Source organism: Podarcis erhardii (genome assembly GCF_964252035.2).
Source record: "Podarcis erhardii genome assembly, chromosome: 10".
Taxonomy (NCBI): Eukaryota; Metazoa; Chordata; class Lepidosauria; order Squamata; family Lacertidae; genus Podarcis; species Podarcis erhardii.
Window position 1 is genome coordinate 19579142 of NC_138500.1, and position 23041 is coordinate 19602182.

General features: G+C 43.8%; 1 protein-coding gene across 2 annotated transcripts in view; it reads left to right on the plus strand.

The window, feature by feature from the left end:
• The first annotated feature begins 2351 nt into the window (after positions 1-2351).
• The window catches only part of SLC6A13 (solute carrier family 6 member 13), a 44184-nt gene continuing 23494 nt past the window's right edge, over positions 2352-23041 (plus strand). Inside the window, exons 1-6 of one of the 2 annotated variants that reach the window (XM_081878923.1) lie at positions 2352-2386; positions 7416-7702; positions 15411-15545; positions 18312-18452; positions 19607-19691; positions 21285-21417. In XM_081878923.1, coding sequence (XP_081735049.1) covers positions 7486-7702; positions 15411-15545; positions 18312-18452; positions 19607-19691; positions 21285-21417 — 711 coding nt within the window. In that variant the 5' untranslated portion in view covers positions 2352-2386; positions 7416-7485. Of the gene's footprint in view, positions 2387-2751; positions 2906-7415; positions 7703-15410; positions 15546-18311; positions 18453-19606; positions 19692-21284; positions 21418-23041 lie in introns of those variants that run through there. The other variant, XM_081878924.1, reaches the window with a different exon arrangement.

A 23041-nucleotide genomic window follows, 5' to 3' on the forward strand; every position in this document is an offset into this window, starting at 1 on the left:
ATAACAATTCATAAATCTGCAAAATTGGAAGGGACCAGTTTATAACCTTATCTTACTGCTTTCTAAAAACAAACAAACCATATTTGTGTCTTGATTCAAATAACCTAAAAGCTGAAAAATTTTCAGCAACAGTCTAGCAACATGTGGAACTTTCTTGTGTAGAGATGAATCGTTAGTCCATATCCCTCAGTGTTGCAGGGATATCTCCTAAAATTGCTACCTGGGCTCTTTTTACCTGAAGATGCCTTTGGAGATTCTGAATGCCACCGAACTATGAGCCCCTTACTATTTCTTATTTAAACAGGCTTTGGGGAACTAACAGCTTTTAATGAAAGAGCTGGCGCCATGCTGTTTTTAGCTGTAATTATACGTTTGTTTTTAATCTCTCTCTCTCTCCCCTGCATCTCTCTCTCTCTCTCTCTCTCTCACACACACACACACACACACACAGAGAGAGAGAGAGAGAGAGAGAGAGAGAGAGGTTTATCTCAATTCCCGGTATCCATGTAGGTTAACATATTTTATAATAATCTTAATAACCCAAGTATTAACTTTAAAATTAGTCTACACATTTGCAGAGAAACACTTAACTAGGACTCCTGGGATTGTCAGGTGTAGATCTCATATATATTTTATACACATCTCCTCAAGCATAGCAGAAAATATGTGCTCAGCATGCTGTGTAAATGTGGTGTCCTGTCTTTAGGCAACATAAGAAGTCACCCTAATGTCACCCCCTGGGCTGAAAAGGAAGGTGAAAAAAATATTTAAAGGGGTGAGGGCAGAAGTTGGCATTGAGTGTGTGAGGGCACAGGATAGAAATTAAGAGGTTGAAGAGTAGGCTAAAACGCAAGTGCAAGAGACATGGTTGGAAAGAGACTGTGTTTGGATGCTTATAAGCTAATGGTAGAAGCCTCCTAGCAAAGATTAGTGAGCTGGAATGCTTGGTCTTGCAAAGAATATTTAAATGCATTAATAACAGGAGACCTGCTAGGGAGGTAGTTGGGCCTTCAGATGACAAGGGAGTCAAAAGTACATTAAAGGAAAATAAGAAGAATGCAGGGATGCAGAATGAATTTTTTGCTTCTTTCCTCGCAGAATAACTTTTAGGGAAGATCTCTGTCTCTGAACTAACTTCCACAGGAAGCCTTGTCAATAAAATAAAAACAAATTGCTGGATCTGAATGCCATCTCCGTGAGAGTTCTTAAAGAACGCAAATGTGAAATAAGTAACTTGTCCCTCTGATCAGCCTCAATACCATAAAGGTTCTAGAGGGGATTCTGGAAATCACAGACTGGTTAGCTTAGCTTGCCTATTCAGTGGAGTTTTTTTTTTTTTTTTTAGAGTGTCAACAAGCACATAGATAGAGGTGTTCCAGTTGACACTGTGTACTCAGACTTTCAAAAATCTTTTCCCAAAGTACCTCATCAAGGACTCAAAAGTGAGCTTAGCAGGCATGGAATAAGAGGAGAGGTCCTCATATGGATCATGAACTGGTTTAGAAACAGGAAGAAGAGCAGGAATGAATGGGCAGTTTTCACAATGGAGGTATATAGAAAGTGGAGGGGGCCCCCCATCAGTATTGGGACCTGTGTATTTCAACCTGTTCCTAAACAATGGAGAGTTTGGGTTGAACAATGAGGTAGCAAAGTGTGCTGACGATACCAAATAGTTCTGTGTGGTTAAAATGGGGTTTATGAAGAGCTCCAAGGGGCATTCAGCCAATGCTGAGGACGCATTTCCCTGACCTGCCTTTTGACACTTGAAATGTCTATTTTAGGATTCATCTTATTTCGGTAATTTTAACTTTTAAACTGTTTTTAATATTGCGTAGTAGTGTGTTTTAATATTAGCGTTGTGTTTTAATTGTTGTAACGCACCTTCGGAACTTGGGGTGAAGGGCAAGTGGTAACAACAACAACAACAACAACAACAACAACCTCTTTGTTTGCTCCCTCAATATCTGTAATCCCCATTAAAAGATTGTTCAACAATGCTGTGGTATGTTTCAGTGGCTGGGCCTTGGAAGGTGAGACTGAACAGAAATTGACCAGTGACACAGACATGGTCACAGTGAAAAGAGAGACAGAACTTACACATTTGTGTGCATTTCTTCCACACGGACGGCGAAAAGCAGAGAAGGAGGAAAGTTGCCTGGGCAGTGGGCAAGGGCTCCTTTAGTAAGGCACATCAGAAGTCGTGTGTAGTTTATTGTACAGCCCTGGGGGGTGGGGGTGGAGGAAGGAATGTGGGCCGGGCAAAGTCTAGAATTACACCATTGCAGAATAGGTTTTTTCCTTGCATGCTTTAAATAGCCAGCACCTTTTTCTTATTGCTTTCACGGTTCCCCAGTCAGCCAGACCCCTGACAGCTCATTCCTTCAAGGTAACAACTTAGTTTTGTACCTCCTCCTCTGCTGCGTCGGGCTGTGTTGCAGTCATCAGGCGGACTGTGCGTTTGTGTGTGGTGTGCATGTGTGTGGACTGCCTAACAACTTTTAGTGGCAAAGATATCTTTATGCACCCACCTCTTTCTCCTTCTCTCCTCCCCCTGCCCCTCTGATTTAACATGATTTCTTGTTCCTTCTGTCTATGCATTCATGTGTAGCTTTCAAAGCACTTTGGGCTGTAGTATTCCTCCCTGTGTATTGGAATCTCTTGTTTTCTTCACAAAAGGAACTGGCTGAGAGAATGAATGAATCAAAGAATTTGGTTTTGACGGGCAGGCAGGGTGGTGGAGGAAAACGGTAACCTACAAATGGCTGATGCTCTTCACATGAATGATGCCATCACTATTTTCCTGGAGCGGTTCTCCAGAGGGAGCGGGATCCAAAGATCCTTTGAGGTGCATCTGGAAGTGGCATGAAGGAAGTTAGCATGTGATTGGGCCACTGTGAGTTTGTGTGTGTGTGTGAGAGAGAGAGAACTGGACCACTGTGAACTATTAAAGATTCTGAATTGGGAAGGTGGGGGAAAGGCAAAGTATACTCTGTACATGATGATTATGGGAACATTCTCTCACTGGGCAAAGCACTGAATGAGACATTTTCAAAAGGAAACACCTTGGTTGTCTTGTGCTTGAGGCAGGTGTGAAGAACATTTGGGGCTCCAGATTTTGTTGAACTACAAATGCAATCAGCCCAGCAGACCAGGGATGGTGGGAGTTTTAGTTTAGTAACATCCAGAGGGCCAAAGGGACCCTGGAGTATGAACTCAGAACTGACTCCCCCCCCCAAAAAAAACCCCACACCATTAAGAGATGGTGTGCAATAGTTGGCACATCGCTAAGGTGAACTAATGGGAAAGTGATCAAGACTCTCTACTTTTACAAGTTACAAAGAAGTAGGGATCCCAGCAGGTGGAATATCCTCTCCTACAGACTCATTAAAGCTGTGTTCTGGCTTGGCTCCCTGGATGTTGTTGGACTACAACTCCCATCATCCCTGATGATTGGCTAAAGTGGTTGAGAATGGTGGGCACTGTATTCCAGCAACATTAGGGGACCTCAGATTGAAGAACGCACTGCATTATTAAAATTACAGCAGATGTATCCTTTGTAGTTGTTCATCCTATTCTTAGCTGGCTCATTACTCCATCACATGTATGCAGTTTCTATTGAAATAATGCCCAAAATGGCCTTAAAAAGGTGGATTTGCACCAGATCCCTCATGTGCCAGATCTTCCTTGCATTTGGCCTCCCAGCTGGTATCCATTGTGTGTTTTAATAAAAGGGCAATACATGTCCAGATCTGTGAGCAGAATACAGCATCCTGAGAGTCTCATATTTTTTCCAGGGAAAGAAGCATTTCTGCTTCAGAGGAGGCAGGGGGCAGAACCAGTCACAACAGAGAGTCTGCTTAATTTTCAGAAACTAATGTGTTTGGAGAGATTTACCGGGCTCGACTACTTTTGCTAGCCTCTAAAGATCTCCCACATCCAGTCTCCGTCCCCTGTGCTGCTTCAGCCTTCCACAAAATAAAGGCTTTATGCCTAATAGTGATGTATTAATGTGCACGTATAATAAAGTCTGATTATGGAACTAGCTTTCCCTATTTCAGAATCCTCCCTATTTAGAACAATCTCCAGAGCCAGACACCGAAAGCTTTCATCTGCCTTGCAGTCCCCATTCCACTTTTAACACCACATCCAATCACCTAAAGCAGCCCTCTCTCAGCCCGAAGCCCCCCCCCCGCCATGTTACCACCTTGATAGTTACTTGGTCTTGGACTCTAATGGCCCCAAAGCACCATTGGTTTAAGAAGAATGGCAGACACACTTGCCTTGATCAATAAACAATGTTAAAGATTAGTGCGATGTGAGTTATGATGCTACAGAGCATATGCGATGCTCTCTGTCACTGCCTAATTTCTTAGGACTCACCACATTTCTTTCAGTGATGCACTTGGGATCAGTCAATGCATTGAAGGCAGAGTAGCCAAGATGTTGTGTACTCTAAATCCCACTGTCCCCAACCAGCACAGCCAATGGTCAGGGGTGATGGAAGCTGTAGCTCAAAATGTCTGGAGAACACCATTCTGACCACCCCTGGTCTAAAGCAATGGAGAGGTTTACAAGCTTTCTTCCTTCGGGCCCTGTCTTACAAGAAGGGCCGGGTTTAGGTTTGATGAGGCCCTAAGCTACTGAAGGTAATGGGGCCCTTTATATGTCCAGCTGTCCTTTGTCAACAACAAATTGTTGCTGTTTTTTGTGTTGAATATATGCTATATGGTAATTTATGGATCTAATAGGTATCTAAAGCCATTTGCACATAACAAAATATGTATTTTATCAAATAATTGTTATATTTTGGAAATGTACATCCAGTTTTTTTCCTTTAAATTTTTTTGGGGGCCCCCAAGAGAGTTGGGCCCTAAGCTATAGCTTGTTTAGCTTATAAGTAAATCCAGCACTGCTTTCAAGGGAACACTGCCTACCTGCTACAGAACCACAATCTGTTGCAAGGGGTTTCTGGTACATATTCAGGATTGTCCACTTCATTTGTATGGGGCAGCGGTCAGGCCTGTTGGGTCTCACTGTTGCACAGCTTAACTGAAAATGTCCTCCAGGACAAGGGTTGGAAACTTGTGCTCGTCTCCCCCCACCCCCAGATGTTGCTACAGTTCTCATAACCCTTGGCTGTTGGCCATGCCAGCTGAGTCCAATGGGAATTGGAGTCCAGCAACCTCTGCAGGGCCACATGCTTCCCCACCCCTGATCTAGAGCAGGGTTTCCCAAACTTGGACCTCCAGCTATTGTTGGACTACAACTCCCATCATCTCTAGCCAGCAGGACTAGTGGTCAGGGACGATGGGAACTGTAGTCCAGAAACAGCAGGAGACCCAACTTTGGGACATCCTGATCTAGAGCAATGTTCTTCAACCTCAGGTCCCCAGATGTTGCTGGACTACAGCTCCCATCATCTCTGACCATTAGCCTAAGCTGCCTGGGAATGATGGGAGTTGTACTCCAAGAGCTATTAAGTATAGAAAGAGAATATGGGAATGAAAATGTATTTCAACACAAGTCACCTTCAACTGTGTTGCTTAAATACTGGTAATTTAACTGGGCCACAATTTAGGGAGGCAGTTGAGGCTAGTATTTATCTAAAGTCATGTTCATTTTCTGATGGTAAGAGCTGTTTGACAGTGGAATGGACTCCCTTGGAAGGTGGTGGACTCTCCTTCATTGGAGGTTTTTAAGCAGAGTTTGGAGTGCCACCTATCAGCGATGCTCTAGTTGAGCTTCCTGCATTTCAGGGGGTTGGACTAGATGACCCTCAGGGACCCTGCCAACTCTACAATTCTATGATTCCATGGTTTGGCTTATTTTGATGAGTGCAGAAAGCCAATATGAAAAAACCCGGAAAGTGCAATTTTAAAAGTAAACAAGCAAACACTACCACCTCCACTTGTCAGTCTCTACCTGGAATACTCTAAAAGAATTTAGAAGTTAAATAGTGTCACCACCATTTTTTTGCAGTTGGGGGGGTTGGTTTTTTTTATAAAATAAGGGGACAGAATATGTGCCCATGAGAACAAAGCATAGAAGTCTGGGATTTAAAGGTGGATAAATCTCAGCAGACTCCCCACCCCTCTTCAAAAGCATCAGTAAGGTTCACCTCTGGTCTGAAGACTGGTGCTTTCCCCTTAGTTACAGGATGGGTCTGAGCTCTGAAAAAATTGGAGTCTACTGGTGTACAGAAAAAATGGGGAACCTTGGCCCTCCTAATGAATGATGCTCTTCAACCCCCATCAGTCCCAGCCAGCATTGGCAATGGTCAGCGATTATGGGAGCTGTAGTCCCATCTGGAGTACATCTCAAATAATAATAATAATAATAATAATAATAATAATAATAATATTTATACCCCACCTATTGGCTGGGTTTTCCGAACCACTCTGGGACTGCTCCCAACAGAATATTAAAAACATGATAAAACATCAAACATTAAAAATTTCCCTAAACAGGGCTGCCTACAGATGTCTTCTAAAAGTCAGGTAGCTATTTATTTCCTTGACATCTGATAGGAGGGTATTCCACAGGATGTGTGCCACTACCGAGAAGGCCTTCTGCCTGGTTTCCTGTAACTTCACTTCTCTCAGTGAGGGAACCACCAGAAGGCCCTCGGAGCTGGATCTCAGTGTCTGGGCTGAACGATGGGGGTGGAGATGCTCCTTCAGGTATACTGGGCCGAGGCTGTTTAAGGCTTTAAAGGTCAGCACCAACACTTTGAATTGTGCTTGGAAATGTACTGGGAGTCAATGTAGGTCTTTCAGGGCCGGTGTTATGTGGTCTCAGCGGCCACTCTCAGTCATCAGTCTAGGTGCAGGTTCTCCATCCCTGACACAGATCACAGGAGCATCCAGCTGGTGGTCAGCTATTGTTCAGGTATCCCAGCCCCAGGTTGTGAAGGATATTGCACTGATGCTCCATGGCAAATGTGAATACATTTTCTTGAAGGGGATCATAGGGCTGTTTCTATGGGTCTGGGAGGATGTGATGGGCCAGAGACAGGAGCAAACATGGCCCAAAACATGTCTGAGCCCAGTGCTTCTAGGCACACTTTTGTAAAAGCAAACAGGATTGCAATATCTTCACTGAATTGTTTTCACAAGTGAAATGAATTAAAATGAAAAGGGGAAGTAAATAAACAAAATACCTGGTGGTGTACAAAACATCGGCGAATGCTTACTGAAAGGATACTCTGTGAGGAACCAGAACATTTTGAGATGAATCATTTAAAAATTAAGCTGACACTGTTCTTCTAATCCAAAGTAAATACCTCCTGCCTCAGTAAAGTCTATGGGTACATCTTGTGCACTTGGAATGTCAACATATCCAGCTGTTGTAAGCAAGGAAGCTGTGGTGTGAACTTTTGAGCGTGTCCCTGAGTTTGTCTCTCACTTTTCCTCCAGCTTGAGAATTTGATTGTTGTAAGCATAACAGTGGAGGGGCGAAAGGCGACACTGACCTTTTGAAGGTGGGATGGATTACAGAGTCCCCGGGGCAGTGATCAATGGAGAAATACCTGCACAAGCCTCTGGGGAGAAGAAGAAGAAGAAGAAGCAAGAAGCAAGAGATCAAACACTAGAACGCGACCACTGGAACAACAAAATGGAATATGTGCTCTCTGTAGCAGGAGAAATCATCGGCTTGGGGAACGTCTGGCGGTTCCCTTATCTCTGCTACAAGAACGGTGGTGGTAAGTGCAGCTCTTGCCTAGCAAATTTACATCGCATCTGCTAGATGTCTCAACTGTGTCACTTTCCCATTGATCACAAGAGAACCTGCACACCTGCAGTTGCATACCATGGGGGGTGGGTGGGAAGGAATCAATAATGCCAGCCGAAGCAAGCCAAGTGCCAGCCTTTTTCAGTGTACAAAATGTTTTGCAAAGTTTATGCCATTTATCTTCACAGCACCCTTATGTGGTAGGTTAGGGTGAGAGAGAAAGAGGAACTTGCACAAAACCACCTAAGAGCTTCCTCTTCAAACCCCAGTACAAGGTGGGGAGGGGGGGGGGACTTAGGATCCCGAAAACTGTTTGTGTCCTTGAGAGCTAAGTGTAAAACCACACACAACATGAGATCTCCCGACATTACTAAAAAGAATACATAAATATTCATGCAACTATAAAGGCCTTTTATTTTTTTTGACTGAAGCAACGGTGCTGAGGTTCTTGGTGAACTTTTCCTTCCCATGTCGTTTTCCACTCCCATCCCATCAAAAAAAGAAAAAGGAGGCACACACAGACCATGCTTAATGCATGGAAAGCAGAAATAAGCAAACTAACCCCAACCCCATCCCCACTAATTCCCCTGGCATACCACCCATTATTCCGTCATGCAGCACAAAACCTTCAGATAAAAACCTGGCAAACCAAAGGCCTATATCACCAACAGACTTCTATAAAAATAACAAACCCTTGTCAACACAAGAAATACAAGACAAACTAGAAGACACCCAAATGCCTTGGTTAACACATCACCAATTACATGCCCTCGTAAACAATCCAGTAGTAAAATCAGCAGCAACTAAGCCCCTGACAACCTTTGAAAACCTCCTCCTAACAACAAAGGGACATGGCAAAGGAATGGTAACCGCAATACACAAAATGCTACTCCAAAATCCCACGAACCCCCTGGACGTAATCAAAAAACAATGGGAGGACAACATAGGCTATGAGATTTACCCCACTCAGTGGACCAGAATGTGGTCTAAACCCCCCTTTAAATCCATATCAATGGGAAAAAAAGAACTTACCTACAGGTGGTACCTAACACCAAGGAAATTAGCGCTAATTCACCTGGGAACCTCACCAAAATGCTGGAGAGGGTGCACCTCCACAGGCACATACCTCCACATGTGGTGGGAATGCCCCAAAATCCAACTATTCTGGACAACAGCCATACGAGAAATATGTAAAATAACTAAGCAAGTACAGTGGTACCTCGGGTTACAGACGCTTAAGGTTACAGACTCCACTAACCCAGAAATAGTACCTCGGGTTAAGAACTTTACTTCAGGATGAGAACAGAAATTGTGTGGCGGTGGCGCAGCGGCAGCAGGAGGCCCCATTAGCTAAAGTGGTACCTCAGGTTAAGAACAGTTTCAGGTTAAGAACAGGACCTCCAAAACGAAAAGTTCTTAACCCAAGGTACCATTGTATTAGAAATCACCCCAGAATTGGCCCTGCTGAACATCTTCCAAGACAATAATGCCCACTCACATCACAAATAACTCATAACCCACCTACTCTCAACAACCAGAAATATCATAACCAGACACTGGAGAGACCTGTCAGGAGTAAGCATGGACCAATGGTACCAAACAGTATGGGAAACAGCCCTACCAGAAAAATTAACCAATAAACTGAAACTGACACAGGAACAAAAATAGAAAAAGATGCCTTCACCGCAGTATGGCTCCCCTTTATCACATATACAGCCCAACAAGACAATGACAAGAATCCACCAATAGCATACAAATCAATATGGCTAATCTGATTCAAGAACACCCACCCACCCCACTCACACACAAAAACAAAGTTCACCACAGCCAATCACAAACAAGCAATCACACCCTAGGCCAACCCCAACCTCTCTCACCACCAAAGGAACACAAGCGAATAGCAAAGAGAACCTGCACAAACGACACTGACACAAAACCCCACACATACCTTAAGTAAAATAGAAACATCGTCTCCCGGCCCCCCCCCCACATGTCCCCCTCCACCTCTTCCCCCTTTTTCTTCCTAATATAACCCTAATGTCTCAACAAACGAAACTGACCTATGGAAAATGTAACTTGAAAAAAGAGACATTGTGCATACCTTTGTAAACCAAAAAAATCTTTAATAAAAAAGGGGGGGGAGGGGAAAAAAGAGAGCAGCTATTAACCCTACAAGCAGAAACAAAATGGACAAAGTTGAATTCATCCAAGTCCTACTCAGAGTAGACCCACTGAAATTGATGAACCTAAGTTAGTCATGTTTATTTCAGTGGGCCTACTTTGAATAAGGACTAGCATTGAATATCATCCATACGTTCCTTTCCAACCAAAGCTTGTGCTGATTAACATTCTATGGCCTTTTCAATGTGTTTGTGGGAGAGGAGTTATTGGTTTGTTTTTGCTCATGTCATGTGCACAATCTCATGATGCAAGCACGGTGCACGGCATGCGCACATCATGGCAGGATATTGAGGGCTCCCCCTAGCTGGCGCCCCTGTGTCCCAGTCTGCATGTAACAGACTTGACTGTGGCTTCATGGCTTCTTTCCTCACTCATGCTAAAGAAGCGAAAGGGCTGCACCTGTGTGCCCAGAACTCATTAGTATTTTGGAGCCTGGTTTTGATTGTCCAAACGTGGCTACTGGCTTCCTGTCCCTCTATGGATGCTTAATTTACAAAGCGAGTCTAGGATGACTGCTTTGTAGTGCTGAAATGGTTGCCGTACTTATTTTCCATGCTTGAATTGATCGGTTTCAGAAGGCACATTCTGCATTCCATGGCCATTTTCTCCTACTGCTTTTTGCTCTACGCTGTGTCCGTGTGTCTATCTCTCTCACTCACAAATATCCATAGAGAACAGTTCCTCATGCATCTGAAGTGAATGTGTGTCTACGAAAGCTCATGCCATAACAAATTAGCTAGTCTTTAAGCTTGCTACAGGACTTTTACTGTAAAAACAACAACCATCTGACTAATCTTGACAAGAGCTTGGAAAGCCAGGCAGAGTTATTGCTATATTGAGAGAAGAAGGACTAAAAACCTGGCTATAACATTATGGCTCTGTAATAAGGTTACCAGATGTCACTGTTTCCCGGGGACAGTCCCCGGATTTACAAATCAGTCCCCATACAAAATCCATTGAAGTTGAAAAGTGTTTCCGGATTCATTGAAAGAAATCTGGTAGCCTTACAGTCTGTAATGGGTTAGCATCCCAAAAATGACTCCCAAAAGTAAGGAAGACAGGAATGGCTTTGAAGCACTGGTTCCTCTCTCCTCCTCCTCCCTTCCTCTGCTGGGAGCCCCAACTAGTCAAATTAGTAGAAATAGTTCCTTGCATGAAGGAAGAAATTATTCTGTGTTCCCACTAAAGGCAGGGCTTTCCCCCTTCCCTTACCCATCTTTTGGAATGAGAGGACAGCATGACTCCTTTCCACAACATTACAATTTTGCCTCACATGGTGCATAGTCCTAAGATGTAATGAAGAGAGTTGCCACGGAGAGGTCTTCTTTTACTCTGTCCTTAGAAAGCTCTCTCTCTCTCAGACACACACTCGTTTACTTGTGGGTAAGGATGAGGGAGAAATTTGAATCAGGACACATTTAAAGGAGAACCTACCTAACCCACACTTTCTGAAATAATGTGCAAACCAAAACACAATAAGAGCCACGCTTCTCCAAATTTTGCCAGGCACATCCTAGGATAAAATGTGCATAAAATGTTCATATTTGTGAAAACAACATATAAGCATGTGCAGGATTAGGGGGAAAATTATTTGTAAAAATATGTATTTTAGGGGAAGTTGCATACAAATTTCTATACTGGAAGAAATTCACACTACAATGCTGACAAATTTTTCATGAGATCTTTTTTTTAAAAAATCACAAAGGTGGAGAAATGAATTTAAGATGGGAAAATGAGGTACTGAGAGAAACTGAAATTGACAGATTCTCCCATCTGTCCTTGTGGGGCATTCAAAATGAGGTAGGCAAGGGGTGAAGAGACTTGTTATGAGTCTCACAGTGATGTCCCAACAAGACACACATGAAATTATCATCCACAAAACAAAATATGTTGGGGCGAGAGAATTAGTTTTCTAGCACCATGTTAAGATGTTTGTGCTAGTAAACTAAATTTCCCCTCACAATGGAAGCATGTAGCAGAGAACACTATATAGGTGGGTTAGTGAGGCCCACCATTCGTTGCCATACCTGCTAAAAAAGGGCCCCATGGTTTTCTTTTTATGTTACAAAAAATAAAGTCAAGAAAATGTTTTCGTCTCTATATTAGTACCACTGGTGTGATAAGTTGCAGTTTGGAGATAATAGGTGTTCATCTCAACCAGCTCCACTGAAGTAAAAAGTGCAGTAACTGTCTTAGTAAGATTTTAAATCCGAAGAGTTGTATAATATGAGTACAGAAGTTCTTCTCTTCAGTTAAGATAATTTATAGGCTTTTGCAGTACAAGAACCTATTATAATAACGTTTCCTTTAAAAGACTCAACAGGAGTCATCTGCCACAGAGACGCTCTGTGCTGTCGTGTGGGTTATGTATGTGTTCTGGAAAAAATTACCTAGAGACGTATTTGGGAATTGTTCTCCTTGTTTTGTTTGATAACTATTTACTTAATCTGACTTTCTGGAAGCTTGTAGAAAAACAGGTTAGAAGGACTTGGTACTGGTAAGAGTTATCGGTGAGTAGATTTATGAACTCTGGTCTGAAATCTTTTGGATTTGCCTTAGAGGCCTACCTAAACCGCTTTCCCACCCTGACAGCATGAAAGGGATTAGCTACTTCCATGCCGGCTTTCCTTTTTGTTTCTCTTTCTGCTTGAGAATTTTGTTTTTGAGGAGGGATTAGAGGGGAGGCTTGTTTTTATTTTTGTGAGGCTGGAATGTTCCTAAACTTGAGTTCGCCAACCCTATGCATGTTTACTAAGAAGCCCCATTGTTACTTCGGGAACAGGCAACATGGTGCACTTCAGATGTTGCTTGACTATCAACTGCGCTAACTCCCATCAACCCCGCTACAATGGCCAATGGTCAGGGATGATTTCAATATTTATTTTAAACCATTTTTATACTGCTTAATATATAAAATTTCTCTTGGTGATGCATACCCTCTAACAACTTGATGGCAAAATCCAAGTCACAATATTCCCAGACGCCATCTTCCTGTTTTTTCTCAAGAGAATGTTGGCCGTTTTGGATGTCTTGATCTCGTGTGGTTTTGCACCACAATCCTGCCCCCTGAAAAAGAGCTTTTTTTCAGGCATGGTGCTCCAAATTGTGTATTTTGGGGACACTGCACAAGATCACAGCCTCAGGAAATAATTGTGGTGTGCAATTGCGTGAGATCATGGCATCCAAAATGGCCAACATTCTCTCGCAACAAAAGAAAAACCACAGGATGTCTTGATTTTTTCTAGGACACTTTTGGGGTCTGGTGATGTACAACAAATTAAACCAAACCAAAGCAATTATTACAAAAATATACAATGCAACCATCAATACAAATTGGAAATCAATACAATATAATAAATATATACTGGTAGCAATACTGTAATTGAATACTGATGATGGATATTCCTATCCACTCAACCACTCTGATGAGTTTTCTTTCTTTTTTTTACAGTCAAGTGATATATAAATTTTATTAAATAAATAAGTAAGTAGCAAACCTCCCCTTCATATAATGCTGCTTTAAATGTATGGTGTTGAATGTGGCCCTAGTCTCCCTGCCTTCTACCTCCCAGCCCCATTGACACCAGCCACCACTGACACTCAGTTCAAACTTGACCTACATGTGGATCTCGCTATTGGTTCCATTCCTTGTTCCTCTAAAATATGACCTGGCATCATGTTTTAATTGGACCCTGGATTTCTCTTTCAGCAAGAAAAAGGAATCATCTTTCAGCTGGTGTTCTTGACTAAACTGAAAGGTACATGACCTTTTAGCACACACACAAAAAGCAATGAAAAGCATGGAGGATACTAGCCCAGTTTCTGCTGTCAGGCTTAGTAAAGCATCCTCCTTTACTATTGGCTAGGAACAGAGGAAGGCAACCAGAGGAGTGATCTCACCTCCCTCTGCCCCCCAGGGTCTGAAAGCTCATTGCTTCCATAGCAGGCACAGCCTCCTGCCATGCCAGCTTGGTGTGGACTTCAGTCAAAGGGCAGGGAGCCCAGTCCAGCCTGCTAAGAGCTGGAACCGTTAAAGGGATTTCGGAGCAAATTAAAGTTAATTGTGATTTTCCAGTCAGTTAAATATTGGCTTGATCCTGGAATGGATGGAGGTGTTGAAAGTGGCTAGCAATTAACGCCAAGGAGCAGAGTCTGCATCTGTCCAAACCTGGACACAAAAGGCATTAGAATTGCTTTAATTCCTTCCCTTTTCAATCAAAATGTTAGTCATGGGTTGTATCTACAGTAGTGTTGAGTAGTGCATCCCATCAGTGCAAAAATTTCTGCTTGCTCAGTGGGACTTGACCCGCCTCCCCGTTCATGCCTCCAACCCTCCAGTCTAGATTTGGGGAGGACATGGGGTGGGAAGGAGAGGAGGGGGGGAGTCCTGTTGCAGAAATCCTTGTGTTGATGGGATGTGTTAGTTGGATACTGCCCCATATGTCACAAGGGGCCACCAGTTTGAACATTGCTGAATAGGTTGGTGCTACTGTGATAAGCATCTTTTGACTGCTTTAATGCTGGGCCAGCATCAAATATTAACACCATTTGATATTACATGACAACTACTGAATGCTATCTAATATTAACTATGGTTGCATGTCAGCTGTAAAAAATAACTTGCAAGGTATCCTTGCATGGCAGCAGTTGAGCACTGTTGAGTACGGAATACCATGTTGTATCAAGTATCAAACATTATTCTGGTATCAAATAGTGAAGCGAATATTGTATGTAAAATATAGATTTCCAATCCTGAGTAAGTATTTGGCAAACGATAAGAGTATTCCCAAAATATCTTCAACATGTGCAAAGTTTGCAGAGCAAAATATTGTGGAGAATAGTTGGGAGCATATTCATTTGGGCTCTGAAGACTAATGAATTGATAGGCTTGCTTTGTGCAGAGGGTTAAGTTAGACAGTGTTTTTGTTCCACGGCTGACTCTGTGATGTTACTAAACTCATTTTTTTAAATGCAATTTGTCTGTGATCAAATACAATCAAAGTTGCATTTGTCTCATCCTGATCAAAGGTTTGAACCTTCTTGTTCTGGTATGAAGTATTCAAAACCATATTTGTTGTAGTCTGAGCTTTCTTTCTAAAAACCATGCTATACCTGCTCACTGGGCCATTGGGTCAATGTGTCCACAAGCTCAACATTTTGCTGGCAGAATCCCGGAGAGGTGTATTGCTATTGGTTGGCCCAAACCCAAGGGATTATCTTCAAACACCTCTGAGGGTCAAACTACTTCAATTGTGTGGTTACAAACATATCTTTTCTAATAATAATAATAATAATAATAATAATAATAATAATAATTCAGTTTGGTTTTCTGAATATAACAAATGAACAACAAAAACATGCATAAATAAATAAATAAATAAATAAATAAATAAATAAATAAATAAATGCCCTTCCCTACTTGGCTCTTTGTCATCACCATAGCTTCCTATTTTGAAAGCCTGAGCATCTAACACCTCCATGTGTTTGTGAACCTGTAGGTGCCTTCTTCATCCCCTACCTCATCTTCCTTTTCACCTGCGGGATCCCAGTATTCTTCCTGGAGACGGCACTTGGGCAGTACACCAGCCAGGGAGGTGTCACGTCCTGGCGGAGACTGTGCCCTCTCTTTGAAGGTGAGTTGGGTATGATGGGGCCAGCTTGTTTGCTAGAAACTCTGTACCACCTTTTGCACTAAAGGAGCTATCTTACATAGGGCATCAATGGGATTTTCTGGGCCCAGTACACTTGCATGTGGATTGGACCCTCTGCCTGGCTTTCAAAAAGGGGCGCATAATTGCATAACATTTCCATACACTTTGTATCACGTGAAGATCTTTTTGCTCTGTGGCAGGTGGGGTGGAGGGCCCTAGCATAAATCAGAGGCCACGCTCAAGTAAATAAGATGTCTGATGGACAGACAGAACGTGAACAGGTAAATCCTTTGCCTCCCTGCGCACCCACAAGATTCAGCTGGGGGTGTCAGCATTCACATGCAGATGTCAACGTTTGCCCAATTTTGGATGTTGGCTGTAGCATTAGCATCAGATCATCGTGCATCAGCACTATTTTGGGTTTTAAACGACTGTGTCTCTTGCAACAGCAGCACCACTGCTTCTTGAAGCTTGAGAGTGATACCTGTCAGTGGAAAATGCAAACGCCCTCAGTTGTGACAAAGATCACTGTTGTGGAGGCAACAGAGTGTGGCTGAAGTGACCACAGGAATCTCAATTTTTATAGAAGAGGAAAATTAACATGATGAAAAGGGAAAACAGAAGCTCAGGTTGCACATTAGCTGAAAGAAAATGTTAAATGCAGATGTTTACTGATTAAAAGAAAGGATCTACCAGGTTGGGGGAAATTGTATTAATGCAGTGCCAATCAGCATGGGGTGGGTGCTAATCAAAGATCGTCCTTCTTTTTTTGTTTTGCTCTGTAAAATGCATGCTTATGTCTACTTTTGATGTTTTTATGTTTGTTTTAAATCAAAGATTCCCTCACTCTCTTCCGGCTGGGGTAAGGTCTGTTGGGAATCTGAGATGAGATCCCCACACAGCGGAAGTTGCCTCCATATCCAGTCACCACACAGAGGCAGCTTAGAGCCCCAAATAGTCTACTGCTGCAGAAGATAAAGCTTCAGTAATACAGTTCTGGATGCTGAGAAATATATATACAGGATGTAGCATATACAGCTACAGACACATACAAGTACAAAGCATATCTGTTGCTCCAGCAATTCAAGACGTAATGCCGACTCCCTTCACAAAACTGACCCGGACACACAACACACCCTGGCACAGATGAGCTGGCATGCATCAATCCTTACATAGGCGACCCTGGGCCATTGCCATAGCAACGGGCTTGGCTGGCCTTGCACCGCTGGCCTTTTCTAATATATAGAGTGATTTGTGCTCATGTAGGAAATTAACACCTTCCTCATGCCCAGTTCCTCCAACAAGGGCTGCCGTGCCAAAATCAAGACATAAGGCACACTTCGTAACTAGTGTAAAGTAACAGAGAAAAGGGGAAGCCTCTACTTGTTTTCCTGTAGGATTGTAAGATTCTGGAATATATGACACCTAGGAAATGTACAGTGCATAAACAGGTGCAGGGAAAATTAAAAAAGTAAGTGGAAATTAAACCAAGGGGAAGACATGGTGAATGAAAGGAACACCCAGAATGGTGAATGGAGCACCTGAGAAAATGGGAAAAAAAAGTTGATGTATCCTGCAATGAGAATGCATGCCCTATGGGGATTTTATGAAAATTATGGATTAGGGCAGGCGTCTCCAATCAGCCTCAGCCAGCATGGCAAATAGCCTGTTCTGAATCCCCTATCCTTCAGATTCAGTGGATGACACCCCCTCTTCCAAGTTCTAGTATAATGGAGCACTTCACTTTCTGATCAGATGTTTGCATGATTTTAAGGTTACTCAAAATCTGGATCAAATGGAAAGTTGAGGCTAAAAGGTTCCTGGGTAATTAGGGACTCTTGATTTATTTCTGCTTCATTCCAGGACAAATTACTGTGTTAATCACAGCCTGGCAGTTAGCTCAGGTAGGTAGAAGTGGATGGAGTTCATTGTTCACTGTAACATCGTAAGCAAAGGGCTGCTGGAATTTCTTGCCCATGTCAACAAAGGCAGTTGTTTCAATGCAATCAACAACTGATAGCCAGCTGACTTTAGCAAAGGGAACTTCAAGTCCTGGGGGCCAAGTATAGTCCTCCAGAGGATTTAATTTGTCCCTCAGGCCTCTCCTCAGGCCACACACCACCCCAAGGGGCCAGATACTCCTTTGCCTGGCTGGAATGAACCCTTGAACCCTTTGTTTGCATGGAAGGAGAATGGAGAGGGGTGTTATATGAAGCATAAGTGAGTGTGCTTGTGTTTGTGTATAGAAACCACTGACTTTTACAACTTGCTTGCCCACCACTGGGATGCAACCCAGGGCAGATCTACTATGAAATTTAAGAATCTTAAGTTTCAGAGCCTTTAACTCCAGAGGGGCCCCAGAAATGTATATAACATTTCCCTATTTCTCACCCCCTCCCAAGAACTTGAAAACTACAAGGCATGGGAAATATTTATTTACTGCAGTGACTTTGACATGGGAGATAATCCAGTATAGCAATTTTAATCAAGATCTGAGATGTCGTAGTTATTATTATTACTATTATTAAAATAATTGTGGGGATCTGTCGTGGTACAACCCCACTGAAGAAGATAACCAGTGGTTAACGAGACCTCCTTGCTGGTTGCAAAGGGGGCCCCATAACAGTTCAAGCTTCGGGGCACCCCCAAATGTAGGTGCAACCCTGAAAAAACTAAACCACCCTATCTTTATTACTCCAATTAATTTTCTTAAAATCCCCTTCCCTGTTTCTTTTGTTCACTCTGCAGGAATTGGTTATGCTTCCCAGGTGATTGTTGTACTACTTAATTTCTATTACATTATTGTTCTGGCCTGGGCCTTGTTTTACCTCTTCAGCTCATTCACCATAGACCTTCCATGGGGCAGCTGTGATCATGAGTGGAACACAGGTAATCTGGAGTCCCTCCCTTGCTGTTCTGCAAGATGCTTTGTATTACTTTGTACTGATTCCACCCCCACCCCCCTGCTAGCAATAACCATCTACAGTACTTCATTTCCCATCGTGGCTTCAACCCTTTGGAACTCCCTGTCCAGGGAGATCCACATGGCCACGTTCTTACTCTTCTGCCCCTCCTTCCCTGTGGGAGGCCAACCCAGCATATGCCCTCCTTGTGCATTAAACACAAACAAACTTCTACCCACTTTTGACAAGGCAGTGCAGGCTGCCTTGTCTTGCCCTCTGTCCATTACATATGGACATGGATATTATTGCAGATGACGGGCTGAAATTTAGCCCTAGCCCCACACAGGATTGGTATCATGGGGGGGGGGGGGAGAGGGGAATCCACCTCTGAACTAGCTGTAGTCTTGAGCTGTTAAGTCCTGAACTTCATGGGCTCTGAAAGAAGAAGAAGAAGAGTTTGGATTTGATATCCCGCTTGATCACTACCCAAAGGAGTCTCAAAGCGGCTGACATTCTCCTTTCCCTTCCTCCCCTACAACAAACACTCTGTGAGGTGAGTGGAGCTGAGAGACTTCAAAGAAGTGTGACTGGCCCAAGGTCACCCAGCAGCTGCAGGTGGAGGAGCGGGGACACGAACCCGGTTCCCCAGATTATGAGACTACCGCTCTTAACCACTACACCACAATGGTGTAGTGGCCAGTCAATTAAGAGTAGCCAATCTTGTCTAGGAAAGAACATGCCTCATCCTTTTCATAAATATATAGGCTTGGATGCCCAGTCACACTCATGAAGAGCTATCTCAATCAGGTTTGGCGCCAAACTTTGAGGTCAGTGGGTTCGGCATGATGCTGGTGTTGAGCACCTCACCATGTGCTCACCATCCTCATCGCTTCCCAGAAGTGCTTCAGTGGTAGATGGGCCCCACTTTGCTGGACACCACTCCCAGGCCTGCTCTCTGTAGGATCCTAGCCTCATGTGACACAGACACTTTCTTTCCTGAGCATCCTATTGCGTTCTGCAGTTTTATTCCTGGTCTCTCCCCCCCCCCCGCCTTTTTTAGGAAAGTGGATTAGTTGCATTTTGTGGGGATGTCTTCCAATTGTATGTTTTCAGTTTCTGTCACTTGGGCCTGTCTTACAGAGAACTGTGTGGAATTCCAGAAGACAAACACTTCGCTAAATGTGTCGGCCGAAAATGCCACCTCTCCTGTTATAGAGTTTTGGGAGTAAGTGAAGATTCCCTCCATTTTCAGGTTCGGTTTCCGCAGCTATGACCAACCACCAGCCGCAGGAGTGTTCTTCTGTTGGACGTGCGAAGTCTAACGATCTCGATAGCTCACATTGCTAACTGGGAAAGGCATGAACTGTGGGAATGGAATCTTGGTCTCTGAGCACCTTAACTCTTAATTTGCGATTTAAATCAGTTAAGTTCTGCACAAAGCGGAATGTAAAACTGGCCTTGGGTTTCTCGTCTATTCCTCATCTTTTGCATATTTTTAAAATGAACTATGAAAATTTCAATGCATACCTTGCCTGTAGGATGCATGCTCTTAACGTAAGGTCCACCCATCCGGTATCTTGTGGCAGCTGCTGTCTGCACCTTTGTACCAACCCAACAATGAACCCCCTCCTTCTGATTCCAGGCACAAAAGCAATAATGGTTGTTCGCTGCTTTCTCATAGATCGAGTGTACAAATACATAAATATAGATTTGTATATAAATCAGAAGAAGCAGTGAAGGAGGTGGCAGGAGAGGGCTGGCACTGGAAATGACTCAGGAGCACATAATGTATGCTCCAGCACAGTGAGCACATGGCACCTGCCTGGTTTCAGAAGCAGTGCAGGAGTGGCACTTTTTCGTGATCTAATCCTGTTTTTCCTCCACACATGCATTTACACCTCTGCACTCCTTTACCAGAGAGGACAATTAGGTCATTTCCATAGAAACCGCCCTTGCGTCTTCCTTTCTGAAATCAACTCTCTGCGTCAAATACTTGGAGGTTATTCAAACCCACAACACCAAAACCCACAAAGGAGCACTGTAAGAACGTGGCTTCTTTGGCGAGAAAATTTGTTTCAACGCATCATGACATCGGATGTTTGTCAGGTTCGTGGCCCTGCCCACCTGTCAAAATTGACCTGTGGGGTGGCAGGAGATAATGTTCTGGGCCACCGGGCCAGAACCGCCCCCCCACTCCTGCCCTTCATCAACAAACAAAGAGCTATCACATATATATGCCCTTGTTTTGAAGCATATTACAATGAATTCCTTAATGGATGCACAAAGAGGGAACTGCTCCATTTACTTGCTTGCTGTCACCTGCAGCTGTGCAAAGTCAGAATTGACCAGGGCTCCAAACCAGTCGGAAAGGACAGTGTGTGGGGGCAGAGCATGTACTGGGCATGCAGGTGTGCTCTAGGTTCACCCCCTCCTCAGAAACTCTGATGATCAGTATGGGGACTTGCTTGAATAGGTTAAATAAGTTTGCAGGCTACCAAAACATCAGGTTGGGGTTCCATAATCCAGTGGGAAATATTTTGACTTGGGCGACAAAATAACTTGACTGGCCTTGAGTATTGCTTTTCATTTTGACCTGGCAGGTGTGGAGGGTGAGGTGATTTGCCTCAGCCTGCAACATGGCTTGAAGTGGCCCAGCTCCTTCTGAGGTTCCCATGGCAACCCTCCACGACATTGCAAGGGGGCACCATGTGCAAAACAGTGTATTTGGGGGGAAGTGGTCAGGGGGGAAGTGGTCAGGCTGCAACATGTTACAAAGTGGACCCAGAAGAAATCAAGCCAGGCTCTGTTTCTTCCGCAGGAGGAGAGTACTCAACATTTCTGACGGCATAGAGCACTTGGGAGGTGTGCGGTGGGAACTGGCTCTCTGTCTCCTGCTGGCCTGGATCATCTGCTACTTCTGCATCTGGAAAGGAGTCAAGTCCACAGGCAAGGTGGGCATGTTTTATTTCTCTCTCTCGCTTCCTCCATCACAATACAAACTACTTGTAGCCCTCTGCAGCTGTGGGCTTAACAACATGTTACAGTACATTAGTTGTGTGGCTATTAGCCACATCAAGGAATTTAAATACACCACCCAGGAGAGGGTGGCAGCAATTATACATGTGCAGGATGCCAAGTTATGGAAAGATTGCCACTTGTACAGTGGTACCTCGGGTTACAGACGCTTCAGGTTACAGACTCTGCTAACCCAGAAATAGTACCTCGGGTTAAGAACTTTGTTTCAGGATGAGAACAGAAATCGTGCGGCAGCAGCGGGAGGCCCCATTAGCTAAAGTTGTGCTTCAGTTTAAGAACAGTTTCAGGTTAAGAACGGACCTCCAGAATGAATTAAGTTCTTAACCCGAGGTACCACTGTACCTATTTTTCCTGTGTGAGTGACAGGCAGAAATTCAACTTGGGCAGCTTTTCCTAGAATGCAAACATAAGAACAGAAGACAAGCCTGCTGGATCAAGCCAATGGCCTATATAGTCCAGCCTCCTCTTCTCGTAGTGGCCAACTAGATCCTGCAAGCAGAACCTGAGCACAACAGCACTCTTCTCGGCTGTGACTCCCAGCAACTGGTATTCAGAGGCATACTGTGTCAGGCAGTGGAGGTGGAACACAGCCATTGAAGCTGGTAGCCACTGGTAGCCTTATCCTCCATGAATTTGTCCGGTCCCCTTTGGAAGATATAAAGATAGTGGGAGGCAGGAGGCAACGCCTGAACTGATTTGGCTGCTGAACAAAGCCAGCAATTAAAAGGCATGGAGCTTATCTCAGCAAAAAGTGGTGCTAACTGGGTCCTTGGAAGGGGGGGGGGCTCTTTAGGATGTTTCCCATCCCCTAGGGAAGTCTGCTATCATGCAACATTCACATGCAAGGGGAAGCTATGCCAGCCCTTTCATTAGACAGAGGTCATTGGGGTGGGAGCCCATGCACAACCCTGCTACTCATGCATTTAGTATCATACTTATTTTGCCCCAAGAAAGTGCTTTATGCTTTACAGGAGAAAACACGCAGGCACCTCACAATGACCTCAGTGTTTTGCAGCCTTAGGAAAAGCCTAGTTTCTGTTGGTTTCCTGTGTCTCCATGTATGCAGTAACGGTTGGTTGTGCGCAGTACTGGACTCATGGCAGGCCATCACAGGTGCTCAAAATAGGAGGATGTTGCCAAAAACCAACATGGAAAAGGCTGCCCCCTCCCTGGTGTGTACTATGCGTTAAGGTGATTACGAGTTGGCCTCTCAACCGTTCCATCTCGTCTGCCTCCATCTCGGTTTTCACAATATGTCGCTGTCATTTGGCTGTGCTCATTAGTGTGTTTTTAATACACTCCCCTGAGCCATTCCCAGCCAGCTTTCTGTTTTCACTTCCATCTGTTCTTAAACTTCAAAATCATCGTCATGAGGAGACCGTCTTTTCCTGATAAGGTGCAAACCACAGCGTGGTTATTAGGCCAGATGGAATCAACACATGCGTGGCAAAGGTTTCCGTATTATTTTCCTCCACTGCAAAATGAAATGAGAGTCTGCCTTGAGCCTTGACACTGTAATGAGAGACAGAGCCTTATCAG